Here is a 17662-nt window from a genome sequence, read left to right as displayed (position 1 = left end):
GGTAACTACAGACTGGGCCCCCTTCTTGGCAATCTTAGCACAGTAGCCAAAGATTGAAGGGCATGGAGACTGAACAGCCCTCTTATCCTAAACGTGTTCCCCCTAGGCTAGGACTGAGGCACATTGGTGGGACAGTGGAAAAGCTGCACTGCCGCTACCTGTGCCATACCTGTTCTGTGGATATACAGAGGACTTCAGTCTCCATGCCTTCAATCTGGTAACTTTGCATGAGCACTAAACCCACTAAAAAAAAAAAAAAGGAACAAACACAAAACAAAACAAAAAAAGAGCGAAATATGAAATACTGAAGATCTTAAACAGTAGTGCTCTATGGAAAGGATACTTTTCAGACACTAGGCATCTAGGGAAACCAAAAGAGGAAAGTCTATCAAGACACCCACAGAAATTAAGTGGCTTTTGTCATCACAAGATTCAGGACACAAACCTGAGGATGAGATTGATTTCATCTTCCTTGGTCCATTCAGTACCCCCACTCTGTTTCCAATTCAGGTAGTTGAGCCACTTAGAACGACATTGCTTTTCTGAGCGGGTACCCACTCGTTCAGCCACAGCTGCCCAAGACACACCCTGTGTGACTATGTCACCTGGCTCAGTGCTCGTCAACTCATGAACCACTTCTGCAAGTCTCTTTTCTTCTTCTTCTGTCCACTTCCCTGAAAGAAGGAAATCATCCAGACTACCACTGCTAACTTCTTTTACAAATCTGATTCAGCCCTGTATTTCCAAGGACTGATGGGCAGTAAGCAATAGTACTAAGAGTTTGTTTCTGAATGACGCTCTGGTGGAAAACCATATATACCCACTAAGACAGTTTCATTTTACTAGCCCAGTAAGGGTCTCAGTAGAAAAGAAAATAAAGAATCCTAATGGAAAGCACTGACCAATTATGAAAAGAAAAACCACCCAAAACATAACTACAAAGAAGAATGTATTCTCAAGTTACACTAAGTCCTTTATAAACAGTGAAGTGGGAAGAGCTTCATCAATGGCTGACAGACAAGAAATGGCATGCTTTTTTTCTTATTGTCACCTAAGATTCCCTGCTCTGCAAAAGTAAGTTCAAGAGGCCATTACTTATAGGAATGAATGATGAGGGACAAGGGAAATTACACCAATGGGCTCAACCTATTTTAGTGAAAACTAGCTTTCTACCACCTTGTTTCCCCACTATCCCAACTCCAAGCTACTGTGATGAAATATTAGTAAAGTCTGATACAAGTATTTATTTTTATTCCTGTGTTTTCTCAACCCATAAACCCACTAACAGATAACCCCAAATGTTCCTCTCTGTCTTTTTCTTATGGAGCTAGAGCAGAAAAACAGAAAGGGAAAAAAGACAGCCATTTTTTTCATCATCTTTACCTCTGTTTCCATTTTGTTATTACTAGCTAAAAACCTCTAGAAAATTTCAAAAAGCTTGCTTTGGGATTCCATTCATCTAGCAAATGTTTATTGAATTTTCATTATATGCCAAGCACAGTTATGAATACTGTGGATGGATTCAAGACAAAGTCCTACTCTCCTATTCTAGCATGGTGTGAAAGGATGGGACTACTTTGAGACTGTGCTGTTTCATGGCGTGGCCTCATCAGCAGCTGTATGTCACAACATGAGAAGGAAGCAGGCAGATCAATCAATCCCTCAGGCTGGCAATCAGGAAATGCCACTGTGTCCTTCCAAATTATGTTACCAAAAGGGGTTCTGTACTCACAGCATCTTACATGAACCTCTGAGATCCTATCCTAAATCTAAAGCTTACAGCCCTGCTTCTTTCATTAAGCTAGCCAAGTCACAGAATGACAAAGTTGGTAGAACTTATGTTCTCACTGCCCTGCAGGTAACAGTGATAGCACAGTAGTTAAGCAGGAAAGAATTCTAATTTCATTTTTAGAGCAGGGGGTTAAGGTCAAAATGTATATGCCCCAGAAGCTAAAGCTAACTTCAGAAATTTTTTTTTTTTAATTGAAGTAGTGGGCATGGATTGTGGATCCTTCAGAGAACATTATGGCTAAAAGGGCGCTATGAGACCACGTACTCTAATCTCTTTACAGAGGGAAGTGAGGCTCAGAAAGGTTAAATGACAGATAACAGCAGAGCCTAAATACGTTGTTGGTCGCAAAGATTAGGTTTAACAGTATGATCAGGACATCTGCATGCATTAAGAGGCATTTGTGGTCTTGCCAGGGGACTGAAACATCAATCATAAATTTTTTCTATGGAAAAATATACTTTGAGTTTAAAATAAGCAAAATATGTACAAATCTTTGGAACACAGCTTCTTCCTAATTTGGGACTTACCTGTGACTGAAGTTTTTCATAAACACTCACTGATTAGCTGTTGCTAATGTAAATTCAACAGTTAGATGGGCCTAAATTAAAATTACTTGCTGCATATATGTCTTCAAAATACTTTCTCAACTGGGGAAGTATTGAAATTGTTACAAAACTGAAACATGTTAGATTTGAATCATCTTGACATTAAGGTGATGTGTCCCTGAAGACAATGTTACCTTATACAAAAACAAAGTAAAAGAGTAGTTTGATATATCTAATAAGCTCAAGTAAAAGGAAGACTAGAAAGTGAAGTCTGAACTAAGGTGAATGATCTAAATCGCTCCCCCAGAGCAAAGAAAAGGCAGTATCCTAAGGGGCAGGAGGCTTAAATGGTGACAAGAAAACGCTGTCAGTAGTAGTCACAGTACCTGTGTTGCAAGTATCCTTCATCAGTCGGCACCGATCTTTGACAGAAGATGCACTTCTTCCTAGCGCCGCCCCTATTGTTGCCCAGTCATTGCCATGCTTTATCCGGAGCCTAAAACAAGAGTCTGCCAATCAGCATTTGGTTCAATTGTTTTCTCCCTTTTAATTTCATCATTTATTCTTCATTCTTCTTCTTCCCATTTGACTGGTTTGGAAGTTGTGGGCAGCAATACTTTGAGTGCCAAAGTTTGAAAGTGTGGCCTTTTTTTGGGGTCCACAGTTGTCTGTGGGTGAAAAAAAAACAGGCAGCAATTGCCTTTTTCCTGGGTCAGAGAAGAAATAAGTAACTTGGATACGTGTTCAAAAAAGACCAATTTCCCCTCAGGTTACTGACACAATCTCCCAGGCAAGCCCCAGACTTTCCCTTTTGAGCATATACCCAACAAACTCTTTTTTAGACATTTAAAGTTTCACGGGTCTTTATCATTATAAACAGAATCTACCTTCAAATTTTTTCATGATCCATACAATTCATTAAACCATACTTTAAGGTCTAACTCAATAAAGCAAAATTCTACTTCCTGAGATTCAATAGCCTTTGCAAGGTTGAGTCAGCCCAGATATTCACTGAAACATTTGCCAAGTCACCATTCTAAACTGAGCCATGTAGCACAACCCTGGTTTTGATCCTGGTATATAAATTCCCCAAATTTAGTCTTCAGGCCACTAAAAATGGCCCCTTAATCTTTTCTGTAACCCCTATTAGTGGTCTGAGGAAGCATCTGGTGAATGGCAACAAGAAACCAGATTATACATTATGAGAATGGTTATTTTGTGCAAGTATGGATTTGATGTGATCTTTTTAAGGCCAATCATGCTTAATAGCAGAATTCAATTATACCAGTCTGCCAAAAACCTCTTGAAATTTTCAAAGTAAAACTTTTAAGGACGTAAGACATAAAAAATTAGGATTAATGGAAAAAACTTTAAAACTTACTCCTTGAGCTTCTCAATTTCTTCAGGTGTATATCTAGAAATTCAGAGAAATTTTTTAAAAATCAATTAAAACAATGAATGCTAAAAACCTTAATAAAAATCAGAATTTCATTTAGGGAGCTGAATATTAAGTCACTTAGCATATAATATTTTTAAAGTAACCCATTTTAAAGTGGATTAATAAAAGTTGAGAATAGGCAGGGTGCGGCTCACGCCTATAATCCCAGCACTTTGGGAGGCCAAGGTAGGCGGATCACTTGAGGCAAGGAGTTCGAGACCAGCCTGGCCATCATGGCAAAACCGTCTCTACCAAAAATAGAAAAATTAGCTGGTGGCGGGCGCCTGTAATCCCAGCTACTGGAGTGGCTGAGGCAGGAGAAGAGCTTGAACTCACGAGGCAGAGGTTGCAGTGAGCCAAGATCATGCCACTGCACTCCAGCCTAGGCTACAGAGACTCTGTCTCAAAAAAAAAAAAAGCTTGAAAATAAATGCTTCTATTTTTATTTTTTTTAAACAGTAAATATTTTTAGTTATAATAAAGGTAAGGATTGTATAATTTTCTCTAGAAAAAGAATCAACATTTAAAACATACGTTTGCTCCTATGCTGTCTAACACTTCCTTTATTTCAAACTTAGATTTTGGCACTCTCAAATCATAACTATTCCAAAAAAAACTTATGGGTGACATTGTAAACTAGAGCTAAAAAGAAAATCTACAGAAAATTCCCTCAAAGCACTGAACAAATTGAAATTATCTTCATTTCCTTTACCCAGGTATGGACATCTGACATGCTCTTTATTTCAGTAGGCAAGTACTCAATACAGCCAATGTAACGTTCTTTTTAAAAATGTCCATTTAATAATTATGAAAGGCTGCTCACTTTGTAACCATTTGTAATGCACGGAAAGTTTATGAATTGTTAACAAGTCATTTATGCTCCATTTAAAATTTTTTCTGTTTTTCCACTGTCACAAAAACATAATTTAATCCTCTTCAGCTTTCAAATGTACTTTCATTAGGAGGCTGCTGAAGAGCTAGAGAAAGAGCTCCACCATTAGCTCAGCAGTATCTAATAAGCCATACTACTGCCACCTAAAATTTCCAAAGAGAAATTAAAAGTATGTCAGTAACAATATATAATCATTGCATTTGAAGAATCTTAATGATGCCTTCCCATAAATGCTACCTAAAACAGAAATCCATGCATTGTTTTCAGAAATGTAGTTCTTTTCCATTCTGGATTTAAAAAAAAAAAAAAAAGGCCACTGACCTAGGAATGCTATATTCTAAAAATAAATAGGAAAAATGTTACCAATAAATTTCAAGTTACTTTCACACTTCTTAAATCTTTAATCAGTACTGTATTTTTTATGTTACTTAACTACAAAGCAGACTTTGACATATTAAGTAAGCCAAGTCTTAAATCTAACCTATATAAAGTGAATTAGATCCTAATTTCTAAAAGAGGCTTTAATAATAAGGTTTCACCATATTCACAACATGGACCTGGAGGATAAAAATATTAACAATAATTCATAGCTGTCTTCAATTAATACCTTGACATATTTCTATTTTTTTAAAAAATGGACAGTTCCTCAAATATTTCCCCTAATTACATGAAAACATGCAGCATTACAAGTTCTCATACTTTCCCACATGGTTTCTGTCATCATACATGCGAAGCACTCTTCTATAAACTGCAAACAAAGGCCGGTTCAGACCCCATGCTATAGTCCTGTAGAAATCTTTTCTTTCGTCTTTTGACATCTCAAAGATGATTTCTGTAGCATCTTTTATTCCGCGTGCCTAAATGGGTTACATTTCTTTGATTTAGGGATTTCTGATAAAATGCATATGGATATACTATGCTTTTAAAATTTGTTTTAATGTTAAAGGTCATCAATGGCATTTAGAAAAATAATAGATCACTAATTCATTAATAAATCAAATATAAACTTTTAAGATGTTGCAAGAGATACAAAAGTGACACTTAAATGTTCCAAGAATAAACTATCAAATTCAATAAATTCAATTTCCATCAACTCTTTTAAAATTACAAAAAGTTAAAAATAGATCTAAAGAAAGCAGAAGGAAGAAAATCACAAGAGCAAAATCAATGGAATCCAGAATCAAAGCACAGAAAGGATAAACTAATCTAGAAATTGGTTCTTTGAAAACATCCATTAAGATTAATAAAACTTGAAATGATTAAAGTTCTGCCAAAATTTTAAAAAAAGACACAAACAGTATTAGAAATGGAAAAATGAGGCCTAAATAGAGATGCTGCAGAGATTAGACCATTAACAAAAATGAACAATTTTATGGTAATAAATTTAAATGTTGGTAAAATCAATCAATTCCTAGACGACATCAAACATCAACTTACCAAAACTGACTCTGGAAGAGACAGAAAATCGAATAGGCACAGACCATCAAGAAAATCTAATCAGTTATTAAATAATCTTCCCACAATAAAAAACACTAGGCCCACATGACATAGATGACATTATAGGTAAATCCTACCAAATAGACACATAATCCTGTTCTTAAACTATTCAAAAGTTTAAAAAAAAAAAAAAAAGTGGGTACATTTCTTTGCCTATTTTATCAGGCTAACATAACCTTAATAGTGAAACCAGAGAAGGACAGTTTCAGAAAAGAATTTTCAGGTCAAACTCATTCACTAACATAGATATCCTAATAATATTTTAGCACACTGAACCCAGCAATGTATAAAAACATTAGTATGTCCAGGTAAAAAAGTGAGTTTATCCCAGGAATACAAGTTTGTGTTAATTTCAGGAAAATTATTAATGTAATTAATCACATCAGCAGATTTATGGAAAAAATGTAAAATCTCAACAGATGTGGGAAAAACATTCATAAAATTCAATATTCATATAAGTCTTACCAAATTAGGATTCACTGATAATCAGATTTTTAAAAAAACCAAAATTATAAAGATTAGAAAAGATGAATCACTTGTAATATATATGTAGAAACCCAAAAATCTATGAAATAAAATCTGTTATTTTAAAAAAACTAATTTTAGCAAGGTTGCTAGATACAAAATCAAAATGCACTTATTTGCGTTTCTACACAAAGTTTACATAATATTTTAAAAAGTTCCCACACAGCATCAAAATTAAGAGCATCAGAACTTAGGCAAGTTATCAATGTCCTTTATGGAGGAAAATATAAAACTTGATATTGAAGAGGAACTAACTAAATGAAGAGTTATACCATGTTCTTAAACAGGAAGATGACATACTGTGAAGATATTAATTCCCCCAAATTGATGTACAAATTCAATGCTATCCAATAAAAACTCCATTTGAGTGTTTCACTCTCTGTAAGCTGATTCTAAATTTATAACAAAACAGCAAAGGGCCAAGAACAGCCAAGATATTTATGAAGAGCCTTGCCCCATCAGACATTGGGACTTCTGAAGACAGCGCTGTACTGGTGCCAAGTATCAACAAACAGAACCTGAAAACAAGTTAGAAAACCTAGAAACAAACTTGTGGCAGCTTGATTTAGAATAGAATGGACACTGTAAATTAGGAATTAGACATCTATACAGAAAGAGATACAAATGAAATGATATCTCACACCTACAGCAATGAAATGCAGAATTATAAAACTTTTACAAGATAATGTGAGAATGTCTTCATGCCCTTGAGGCGGGGAATGATTTCTTAAACAAGCAAGCATGCATGCAAAACAAACAAACAAACAAAAGATACATTTGATATTGCAGTTAAAAATCTTTTCTCATCAAATGACACCTAAAGAGGAGGAAAAGACAGGCCACTGAATTGGGACAAGGTATCTATAATACAAATGACCAATAAACCATTAGTACCCAGCATACATTAAGAAAGTCTAAGTTAAAACAGTTAACTCCACAGAAAAACTGGTGAAAGACACAAACAGGAATTTCAAAGAAGAAACACAAATAGCCAATAAGCATATCAAAATGTTATCAGAGAAACAAAACCATAATTAACACCCACCAGATTTGTACAAATGAATAACAAAAAACTTAAAAGAACCCAAATGACCAATAACTGTGAAATGGGTAACTTGCACATTTGCACAATGAAATACAACTAAACAAAAGGGTAAGGATATTAAAATAATACTGAGTTACAGAATATCCAGAGAATGAATCTATTTATATAAATTTCAAAAAAGTGAAATCACAGTGTATGCATTTTATACACTTGTAAATGTATGAAACTTCACAGCAAAAAATTTCTAAATTTTAGAATGGTTTCCAAAATTCTTTCACTTATGCAGTTCCAACTTTGCCAATGATTAAACCTAAATATTTACTGAGCTACTACATGCAAGCACACTGTGTTGCAGGATGACCATAGAGTGAGATGAAAGATTCTCCTGCCTCCACACTCCTTGCCCTTTTTCTTGCTTGTAGAAGTTAACTTTCATTTATCCTTTTAACCCAAATATGAAACATATGACACCCAATTAATTGGAATTCTCTGAAGTTTAAAACTAGCTCTACAGAAGTCTTAGAAGAGCACCACATAATAAAAGCTATGGTCAAAAACCAAAATTGAACAAATCATCTTTTTCCAAGATAATCTTTTGGACATTTCTTATTTCTGCCAATCTGATCATCATTCTCCCAATCGCCTAAAATAAAACTCTTGAGTTGCTCTAACTCCTTTTCCTTCTTTCCCAACATTCAGTTCAGGCATCCTTGCAGATACGTGGTTACCTGCCCTTTCCCTACCAATTCTATTTCTACCACTGTAGTTCAAGTCCTTTGCCACAATCAGCTGGTCTACTGAAACAGTCCTCTAAAAGGTCTCAAATCCTACTCACACTCCTGCCCATTAATCACTAACTTGGAAGGGTCCTTGGAGATCATCTACTTCAATCCCCTAGACATGAAACCAGCTTAATTCTCAAAGTTCAGTGTTCCTTAGCACTGATCACTGCTTTATCTAAACTAATAGCATTTTTCAGGTTTAACTAAAGCATATGTTGACTAGAGGACAACTGAAATACACTTCTGGATTCATTTTCAATGGCCACTGTATTTCTGTTTCTCTTAAAACAACAAACATGGTGGAAAGATCTCATTTATTAGTGAAGAATTAGAGTTTTAAAATTCTGTATTTCAAAAAGCTTAGCTTGGGAAAGTTGCAGTTAAAATTAAACTTAAAAATTTGGACCTTCTAGGCAGCAATGCATTTCTACATTAGTGTAGAGTGGAAAATAGTAAGCAGTCAATATATCAAATGATAGAAGAATGGTTAAACACTGTATACCATCCTTCCCCAAATGATGCTAATGATCTACCTTTCAAACATAACACTATTTAAACCTAACTCCATTACAGAGATGGCCAGCAAGTCTCTGGAAAGATTTCCTTGAGAATACAGAGTTACCCCACCAATTTCTTATTCAACTAAACTACTAGCTTTTCTTAAACCCTTTAATACTTCTCATTTCTTACAGGATAAAGTTCAAATTCTTTGGCATGGACTTCAGAGCCCAGTTTTCCAGAGGCTATTTATCTTAGTTCAAGGTAAAGGGGTTAATTTAATGTGTGTTGGTTTTGATCTTTGATTTCTTGCTGCTTCAGCATGTATTCATGCAGTTCCCTCAAGTTCTACTCTAGCCCAAGTTCTATCCTTTAAGACAGCTCAAATCCTTTCTCTTCCAAAATTTTCCATAACTGCTCTAAAAACTCTTCTTTCTGTAATCTTGTACAGAATTCACATGTATCATTCACATGATACCAGGCTATCACTCTTCACCTGTTTCCAGTCTGCCCAAATGCATCACTGACTTCAAAAGCAAACACTGTTAAAGCAATCCATGCCTTAACACAATCCAAAGCCTTAAAAATACTGTGTTCAAAAGACATTTAATGAAGAGTACTAAAAGGTAAGGACCACTATGACATCAAAAATTCATTCAAAGATGCATACCTTAGCCGGGCACGGTGGCTCATGCCTGTAATACCAACACTTTGGGAGGCTGAGATGGGCGGATCACCTGAGCTCAGCAGTTTGCGGCCAGCCTGGCCAACATGGTGAAACCCCGTCTCTACTAAAAATACAAAAATTAGCTGGGCATGTGGTGCATGCCTGTAATCCCAGCTACTCAGGAGGCTGAGGCAGGAGAATAGCTGGAGCCCAAGAGACAGAGGTTGCAGTGAGCTGAGGTTGTGCCACTGTACTCCAGCCTGGGCAACAGAGCAAGACTGTCTCAAAAAAAAAAACGAAAACAAAACAAAAAAAAACAAAGATGCATACCTTAAGCTTTAAACAATATAAATTAAACTCTATAGGCTTCTTGAAAAGATAAGGCTTTAAAATGTTGAGAGGCTACTAAGATATAATTTATCTAAACTTTAAGGTGGTAACTAAAGTAGTAAATATTATTGTACTATAATAATGTATTTTAGAATTATTCAGCTACAACATGTTAGCCATTACAAAAATCCATCACAAAAATAAGTAAAAAGCTCCTAGTAAGTACATACAACATGCTGTGTTGATATTTTTGCAATTGGCAATAAACAAATTAGTGAAACATAAAAATATGCCATAAGATACCTTCAGATAGCGTTCAATATTGTTCATCAAAATATCAATTTCTTCCTTGGACCACATCCCCTGCTTCCATTTATGTCCTTTAAAAGAAAACAAGCAATGTTATAAAAAAATGTTACTCCTTGAAAGAAATAAAACACCAAAGATTTCCTTTGTGATTAAATTATATTTGGGGATAAAATTTAGCTAATTTCATTTCTCATTCCTCTGAAATCTGAAAGGTCTCTAGGTAAACTTGCTTTTGTAACTTCTGGTTTTTAAGCTAGAATACATTTATTTGACCCTACTAAAAAAAGACAATGGTAATTAAAAGATTTAAAAAAAATTACCTCTCTTAGCCTTTCAACAATATAGAACTGCTAAAAAGAAACTTATAAAAATAAAAAAAGCCAAACATGCTCAAAACTTTTTGAAAAATTTCTCCAGTGAAAATTTTATGGGCAAAAAGAACATATACAAAAAACTCTAGGGCAAGGTAAATATTGAATACCAAGTGAATGATGTATTCTTAATGAGTATTTACTATACAGTGGTTGAAAATTATTTACGTTTTTCTGCTTCCTTTCTGTACTTCAGAGTGGCACAGACACAACCCTCACTTTTTTGTAGCACCTTCCCCAGCTATGCTTGAGCATAGCCAACACTATAAACACTATGTTACCTTGAGCCTCTAAGCTGCTTATCAGACCAAAGTTAGTAGACCCTTGAAAAGGCTTGTCTTCCTACTCTCATAAGCAATAACTATATTGTCTTAAATGCCACCACTATGCATTTGTTCAAAAATTAACAAGACAAAATTTACTTCAAATCAGAAGGAGAAAAATAATTATTACTGAAAAACAAATGGTGGTTTCATAACCTTAATTCAAAGTCATTTGGAGCCAAATTTAATTCAGTTAGAAAAGCTCAATTACTCTAACTGCTCAATCCCAGTGATGAAGGTCCAACTCAGAATCCTGATGACTATAAACCCTTTCTATCTCCATTTTTTTCCACTAGGCACTAAAATTCACAGTGTATCTTACCTTTATTAGTCAGAGAATCCTTATCTTCTTTAGTTGTAAACCATGCTTGGCTAACTGCTGAAACTTCCTCGTTACCCAAGGGAGATATTTCATCTAGTTGCTCATTCTGCAAAATCTTGAGAGGGTAAAAGTAAAAAAAAAAAACAAAAACGGCAGCTTGATTTAATGCCCAACCGGATTCATCTTTGTAATGCTAAGCATTATAAAACTTAAATATAGTCATACGGAATTCACTTGTTTTAGATATAGTAAAAATATATTCAATTTACAAAAAAATATTTCTTGCTGTTTTTATTATGGCAGTATGAAAACAAAATTATATGCATTCACACAATATGACCTTCATTTAAGTAAGTAAATGTACTATTGGCTTCAGTTTTATATAAAATGGGCCAAGAGTCCATTAAATATTTAAATCAACATAGAATATTCAGGGAAATTTAAATATTTACGCATATAAATGAGCTCAATAATATACAATATACAATTGTTATCTGTTCTAGATAGGAAAATGGAAGTCCTAGGGCTGGGTGTTATGATTTGTTAATGCCCTCAGAGATAAGCTTGCTGCCTAAATCACCAATAATGTCATCTCTTAACTTAAAATATTAACAGGCTCAATCATAAGTCATTATTGCAAAATCATGGTCCACTTATTGTCTTCTGACAACTGCTTTAGTCAACCTCTAGAGCCTTATTAATGCACCTTTCTCTCAAAGAACTGTATGGTACTACTTATTCTTAATGCAGCTAAGTCTTCTGTGCAACCACCACTAGCTATATTTTCAGTTACAAGCATATCTAATCTAACAAATTCTGCAGGGGAAAAAAGCTGCCTTTGGCAGAGTTGACCCTGGCCTAAAGAGAACCATAATGTAAATGAGGAAGACCTGGCAACAGTGCTACCATAGGAGGTATTAGCCTATCATAGGCAGAATAAGGGAAGAGTCACGTGTTTAGTGACCACTCAACCCAATTCAGTCTCTGGGCTAAAAAAAACTAAGCAATGTCACTGGCTGAAGGTAAATCCTAAGAAGGATTGGACTACTACTTCTTGAATAAACAGAAACTGAACTACTAATATGAAGAGAAATTGAAACCATCTCTCTTGGAAAGAGATAAGTTGTCCTCATCTCTCTTGGAAAGAGATAAGCTGTCAGTGGACAACCAAGGTACAATTAGGAGAAAAGCCACATTTCTATTGTTGCCTACTACTTTACTTTTATATCTGGCAGTAATACATATAGTGTGTTTATGAAAGTGTTTTTGAATCCATGGGCAAAAAGCTGGAAATCACTGGAACAAGTGTGAATAAGTTTTATAGCCCTCTATTTGTGTCAGACTTTTTGATTTTTTAAATCAAGAGGGAGCTGTATAAAGCTAAGAATTGAGACAGACTATATGTGTCTAAGGCTTCTTATATTATGAAGATCACAATTTTGTAAGATTTGATCCTAGAGTTATACATCAGTAAAGAGTGTAACAGAGAGATATCAAAAGACCTTGATACATAAAATACTCACTTCTAAGAACTATAATATAGAAAATACTCTTAAATTATCTTCTTTTAATCAGCTGGATATGAGAATCAAATCACCATTTCTCAAAGTATGTCTGTATAGCAGAGCCCATTCCATGAACCTTAGGAATAAGTCTGTTACGCTGATTAACCACTATCTGGGGGCAAACATTTAATGCTTTATGGCTCAAATTTTCCCTCAAATGAGCAAATAATTCTTAAGCAGTGGCAGTAGTATTCAACACTGCTAACTCATTCAATGAGTTTAGTGAGTACAACAGCAGGAGACTCAGGTACCTTGAAGGGTACCTACCTATACATGATATATAAATATTAATGTCTTACAGTATTTTACCCCCATTTTTCACTGCTTTATGCATCTATTAAGTTTACTCAGCCTTATTTAGTATGCTATTGCTTTTAAAATGAAGCTTTTATGAGTTGGTTGCAGGATTTCATGCCTATAATATATATATAAGGCTTAGAAATCTAAAATATTCAGCCCACTAAAGACCTCTTGCAACCACAAAGTACTATATACATAGGGACTTATAACAGTTTCTAATTATTTTTCAAGCTAGTCTCATCACTGGAATGAGACACAGTACATTAACTACCAAACTATGTCAAAATAGCTGCACCTGGTTTACAGCAAAGATACAGTAAGAAACAGACTATTTCTGAAGTGGTTTTTAACTATGCTGACTTTCAGCCCACATCTTGTCCATTTTGTGTCTAATCTTATTAAACAAATATTAGAAATTATTATGAAAAGTTTTTTGTTCACTAAAATGGTGATAACAAACCAAGAGGCTAAATATTAAATTATAACTCATTAACTCTTTGGCAGTAATCAAAACAAAAAAACTTTGTAATTTGTTTCATAATAAGGGCTAAACCTGGGCACAGTGGCATGTGCCTGTAGTCCTCGCTACTTGGGAGGCTGAGGTTTCTCATCATTTTATCAGCTAAGCAATGTGTAAAGGATCATCCTCCTGAGGCCAGTTAAAAGATTTACTATACCTGGATCTGTGTCACAGTCCCCTCAGTAACCTCATCATCTGCTACCTCTGTGGTCGCAGTCATGGTCACCTCAAAGCTCTGATCATTTTCTGAAACTTCAAGAAAAGGAACAGTTCATCTCCAGAATAATAATGGCGAGTTCTAATTATTCTAAAAATATCCATGAGAAAAAAAACATGATCATCTAATTTCCTAACACACTCCTTGTTAATACGTCTTCGCATGTATATATTCATTTGCTTAATAATACTTAATGTGCACCTAATTCATAGCAGATACTGCTGTGGGTGCTAGGGATATAGCAGTGAGCAAGGGAAACAAAAATCCTTTCTTCATGGAGCCTGTATTCTATTGGGGAAAGACACAAAATGGATAAGATACTACGTTGGATGGTGATTAGCAGTGAGAAAAAACATAACAGGAAAGGGAATGTGTTGGGGTGGAGGACAGCATTTGAAATTTTATATAGGAGGCTAGGAAAAGTGACCAAGACTTGGAACAAGTGAGGATGGAAGCTAGTTTTGCAGGTATCTCAAGGAAGAGCATTTCAAGGAGAGCCAAGTGCAAAGGCTCTGAGACAGGGTATGCTTGGAGTGTTCATGAGAATAGCAAGGCGGCCAGTGTAGCTAAAGCAGACTAAACAAGAACAGTAGGAGATTGCGTACGGCCTTGTAAGCCAAAAGGTTTTGGTTTTAACTCTTAGGTGGGAAACGACTGGAAGATTTTAAATAGAGGAATAATATAATCTTTTATTTTAAGAGGCTCACTCTGGCTGCTGTAAGAAAAACAGTTTGAAGGGCAAACACAAAAAAGGTCAGTGGCTTGGACTAGGGTGAAGGCAAGTGAGAGTGGCTGGTAGTTCAAATTGTGAATGTATTTTGGATGGCAGAGCCACTATGATTTGTAGACAAAGAAGAGATGGAAGAGACTGAAGAGCCAAGGATAACATTAAATTTTTTTTAAAAAAAATCAAAACTACTGGAAGAATACACCTGCTACTAATTAGTAGGAGAAGACGGTAAAAGAAGCAAATTTAAGGATTCAGGAAGTTATAGAACCTCTACTTTAAACACAATAGTTTTAGACAACTGCTAAATATTTAGAGAATGAGAAGTCTGGTCTGGAATAAATCTGGTAGTTAACACCAGATAGTATTTAAAACCTTGAGTTGAGATCACCTAAAAAGTGAGTAAAGAAAACAAAGAAGCAGTCTAAAGTACTTAGTCCTGGGGTGCTCCACAGTTAGAGGTTCTGGTGACACGGAAAAGTCAGCAGTAGAGACTGAGAAGAAATAGACAGAAAAACAGAAAGAAAACCAGAGGAATGTTTTCTACAGGCCAAGTGAAAACGTTTCAGGGAGAAGGGAGTAATAAATATTGTCAAAAGTTGCCGACAGATCAAGTAAGGCAAACACTAAAAAAGTGACCATTCAATTTGGCAACAAGAAGGTCTTTGGAGAGCTGGGAAAAACAGTTTAGTTAAGGGGTGAAAGCTTGATTGGAGTAAGTTTAAGGAAAAATGGGGAAAGGAAATGAAGGCAAATATAGAAAATTTTTAAGGTATTCTGCTCTAAAGGCAAGGAGGAAAATTGAGTAAGAACCAAAAGTGAGCTAAAGGAACTTTTTATTTATTTTTTTGACAGGAGCTTGTTCTGTTGCCCAGGCCAGAGTGTTGTGGCACACTCACAGCTTACTGCAGCCTCAACCTCCCAGGCTCAAGCAATTCTTCCACCTCAGCCTCCCTAGTAGCTGAGATTACAGGCGTACACCACCACACTCGGCTAATTTTTCTATTCTTTGTAGAGACAGAGTTTTGCCTTGTTGCCCAGGCTGGTCTCAAACCCCTGGGCTCAAGCAAACTGCCCGCCTCTGCCCCGCAAAGTGCTGGGATTATAGGCAAGAGCCACCACACCTGACCAGGGACTTTTTATTTTAAAGAAAAATATCAGTATGTTTGCGATACTGTGGGAATGACTCAGTAGAAGAAAAACTGGTGATACAGAAGAGACAAAATAATTATTGGAACAATGTCCTTGAGTAGGTAAAGGGGATGAAATCAAGTAAATGGAAGGGTAGGCCTAAGATAGGACAACAAATATATGGATGGACATAGATGCAGGTAGGTATGTATTTGTGGTAGTGGGAATTTGCAGAAATTATTTTCTGGTTACTTCCATTTTCTTTGTGAAGAGGGAGTAGGGTTATCAGCTCAGAGTAAAAAGGTGGAAAAGGTATTTGCAAGTTTCGGGACAAATGAAATAGTCATCTCAGAGTGGGAAAAAGAACACTAGAGAGCTGTCATTACTGGTGGGCAGCATTATGAGCCCACTTAAGGTTAATAATCAGGAGTTAGAGTGAGAATAGTCAGCCTGCTTGTGCCATTTTTCTCTAATACTTTTCAATTAGCTGCACTGGTACAGACATAAACAGGCAAAGACAGATTTAGACAGTTATGATTTCACCAAATAAGTGAGAGAAAAAAAAGGACTTGGTGAATGCAAGACAGTAATTATAATGATTAACCATAAAACAGGGTAAAAAGGAAAGAAAGGAAACAAGTAGAGAAGAAACAATGAAAACGTAATAGGATCAATGGGGCCCAGTGTGGCAAAAGACTACAGGAGTTAGAGTCCTACAGGAAGTGAGCTGGAAAGACAGAAGTAGTGGTAGGAAAACAGTCTGAAATAGATCACAAATGGACTTTAGTAATAGGTAAGAGTGGTCAAGGGAGTAATAAATGGAGAACAAAAGAAATAAGAGGCTAAGATACTGAAAGAATCATCTAGACGAATACGGTAATCACTATATAGTTACAACTATAAATATGGAATGGGATAAATGTAGTGGCAGATGACTACAAAAAGAAGTGGTGAGTTAGCATGATTAATATGAGAGTTAGGCTGACGCTGTGAGGATTTTTACGATCCAGACAAATAAACTTTATCAGTCTTATTGCTAAATATTAGGCTCCAGTGTGTCTTCCATATGTGATGATGCTGTGACCCAACATTAAGCAGCTCATGTGCTTTCATGTCAACATACCTCTATTATCTGAAGCTAAGTGAACAGCGCCATGAAGGATTTGGTTTACCACCATAAAATAAAACTAATACCAAGTGTAGTTTGAACCTACAATCATGAACAAGGCATTGCACTTTAATAAAATGAATTGGTTGAAGTCAATTTATATCAAAATAGCCACTTGAAAATTCTAGCTTAGAAAATATTTAGGATTACATCTGTATAGATAGGCCAATTAAGTTTTAGAACTGAATCACAACATAATGATAGTCAAATTAGGAAAGACTTAAAAAAAACATAGGAATCATCAGGAGGAAAGAATATTTAATTAGAAATGTTATGCTTCCAGTTTATACCACAACTGGAAGCAATATTAACACTGTTTTTCAATTAAGTCTTATAATAAACTAAAAGTTTTTCTGTTCAATTTAGCAAGCAATTAACTCTAAATTCAGAGTACATATCTACTTGTTAAGATATGATTTTCCATGCTGAAAACCTAGTCTTGCTTTTTCAAAAGATGAAGATGTGATTTTGCTTGATGCTGAGTGTAAAATCAAAGTTCTCAGCTATGGCAAAACCCTCCTTTGTGCTAAGAGTGCCAACAGCCATGTGTTCCATCCCCATTGCCATGGACTAAAGCATCTACTCCAGAATCTTCCTGAACACTCCATACTCTTTGCTAAGCAAATCAGAAATACAACCTGATGTTGCAGTTGGTATGCTGTCTTGTGCCAACAGTATTGCACTTGAAATATTATACC

At 35.5% G+C, this 17662-nt stretch overlaps 1 protein-coding gene across 5 annotated transcripts in view; it reads right to left on the bottom strand.

Moving 5' to 3' along the window:
* The window catches only part of DMTF1 (cyclin D binding myb like transcription factor 1), a 44388-nt gene that overhangs the window by 11281 nt on the left and 15445 nt on the right, over positions 1-17662 (bottom strand). For all 5 annotated transcript variants that reach the window (XM_030822026.1, XM_030822029.1, XM_030822027.1 and 2 more), the window contains 7 exons: positions 13879-13973; positions 11337-11451; positions 10315-10391; positions 5367-5524; positions 3719-3751; positions 2724-2833; positions 446-674 (listed from right to left, as the gene is read on the bottom strand). In XM_030822026.1, coding sequence (XP_030677886.1) covers positions 446-674; positions 2724-2833; positions 3719-3751; positions 5367-5524; positions 10315-10391; positions 11337-11451; positions 13879-13973 — 817 coding nt within the window. The remainder of the gene's footprint in view (positions 1-445; positions 675-2723; positions 2834-3718; positions 3752-5366; positions 5525-10314; positions 10392-11336; positions 11452-13878; positions 13974-17662) is intronic.

The sequence above is a fragment of the Nomascus leucogenys genome, chromosome 11 (genome assembly GCF_006542625.1).
Source record: "Nomascus leucogenys isolate Asia chromosome 11, Asia_NLE_v1, whole genome shotgun sequence".
NCBI classification, from domain to species: Eukaryota; Metazoa; Chordata; class Mammalia; order Primates; family Hylobatidae; genus Nomascus; species Nomascus leucogenys.
This window is presented reverse-complemented; position numbering and strand designations above follow the sequence as displayed.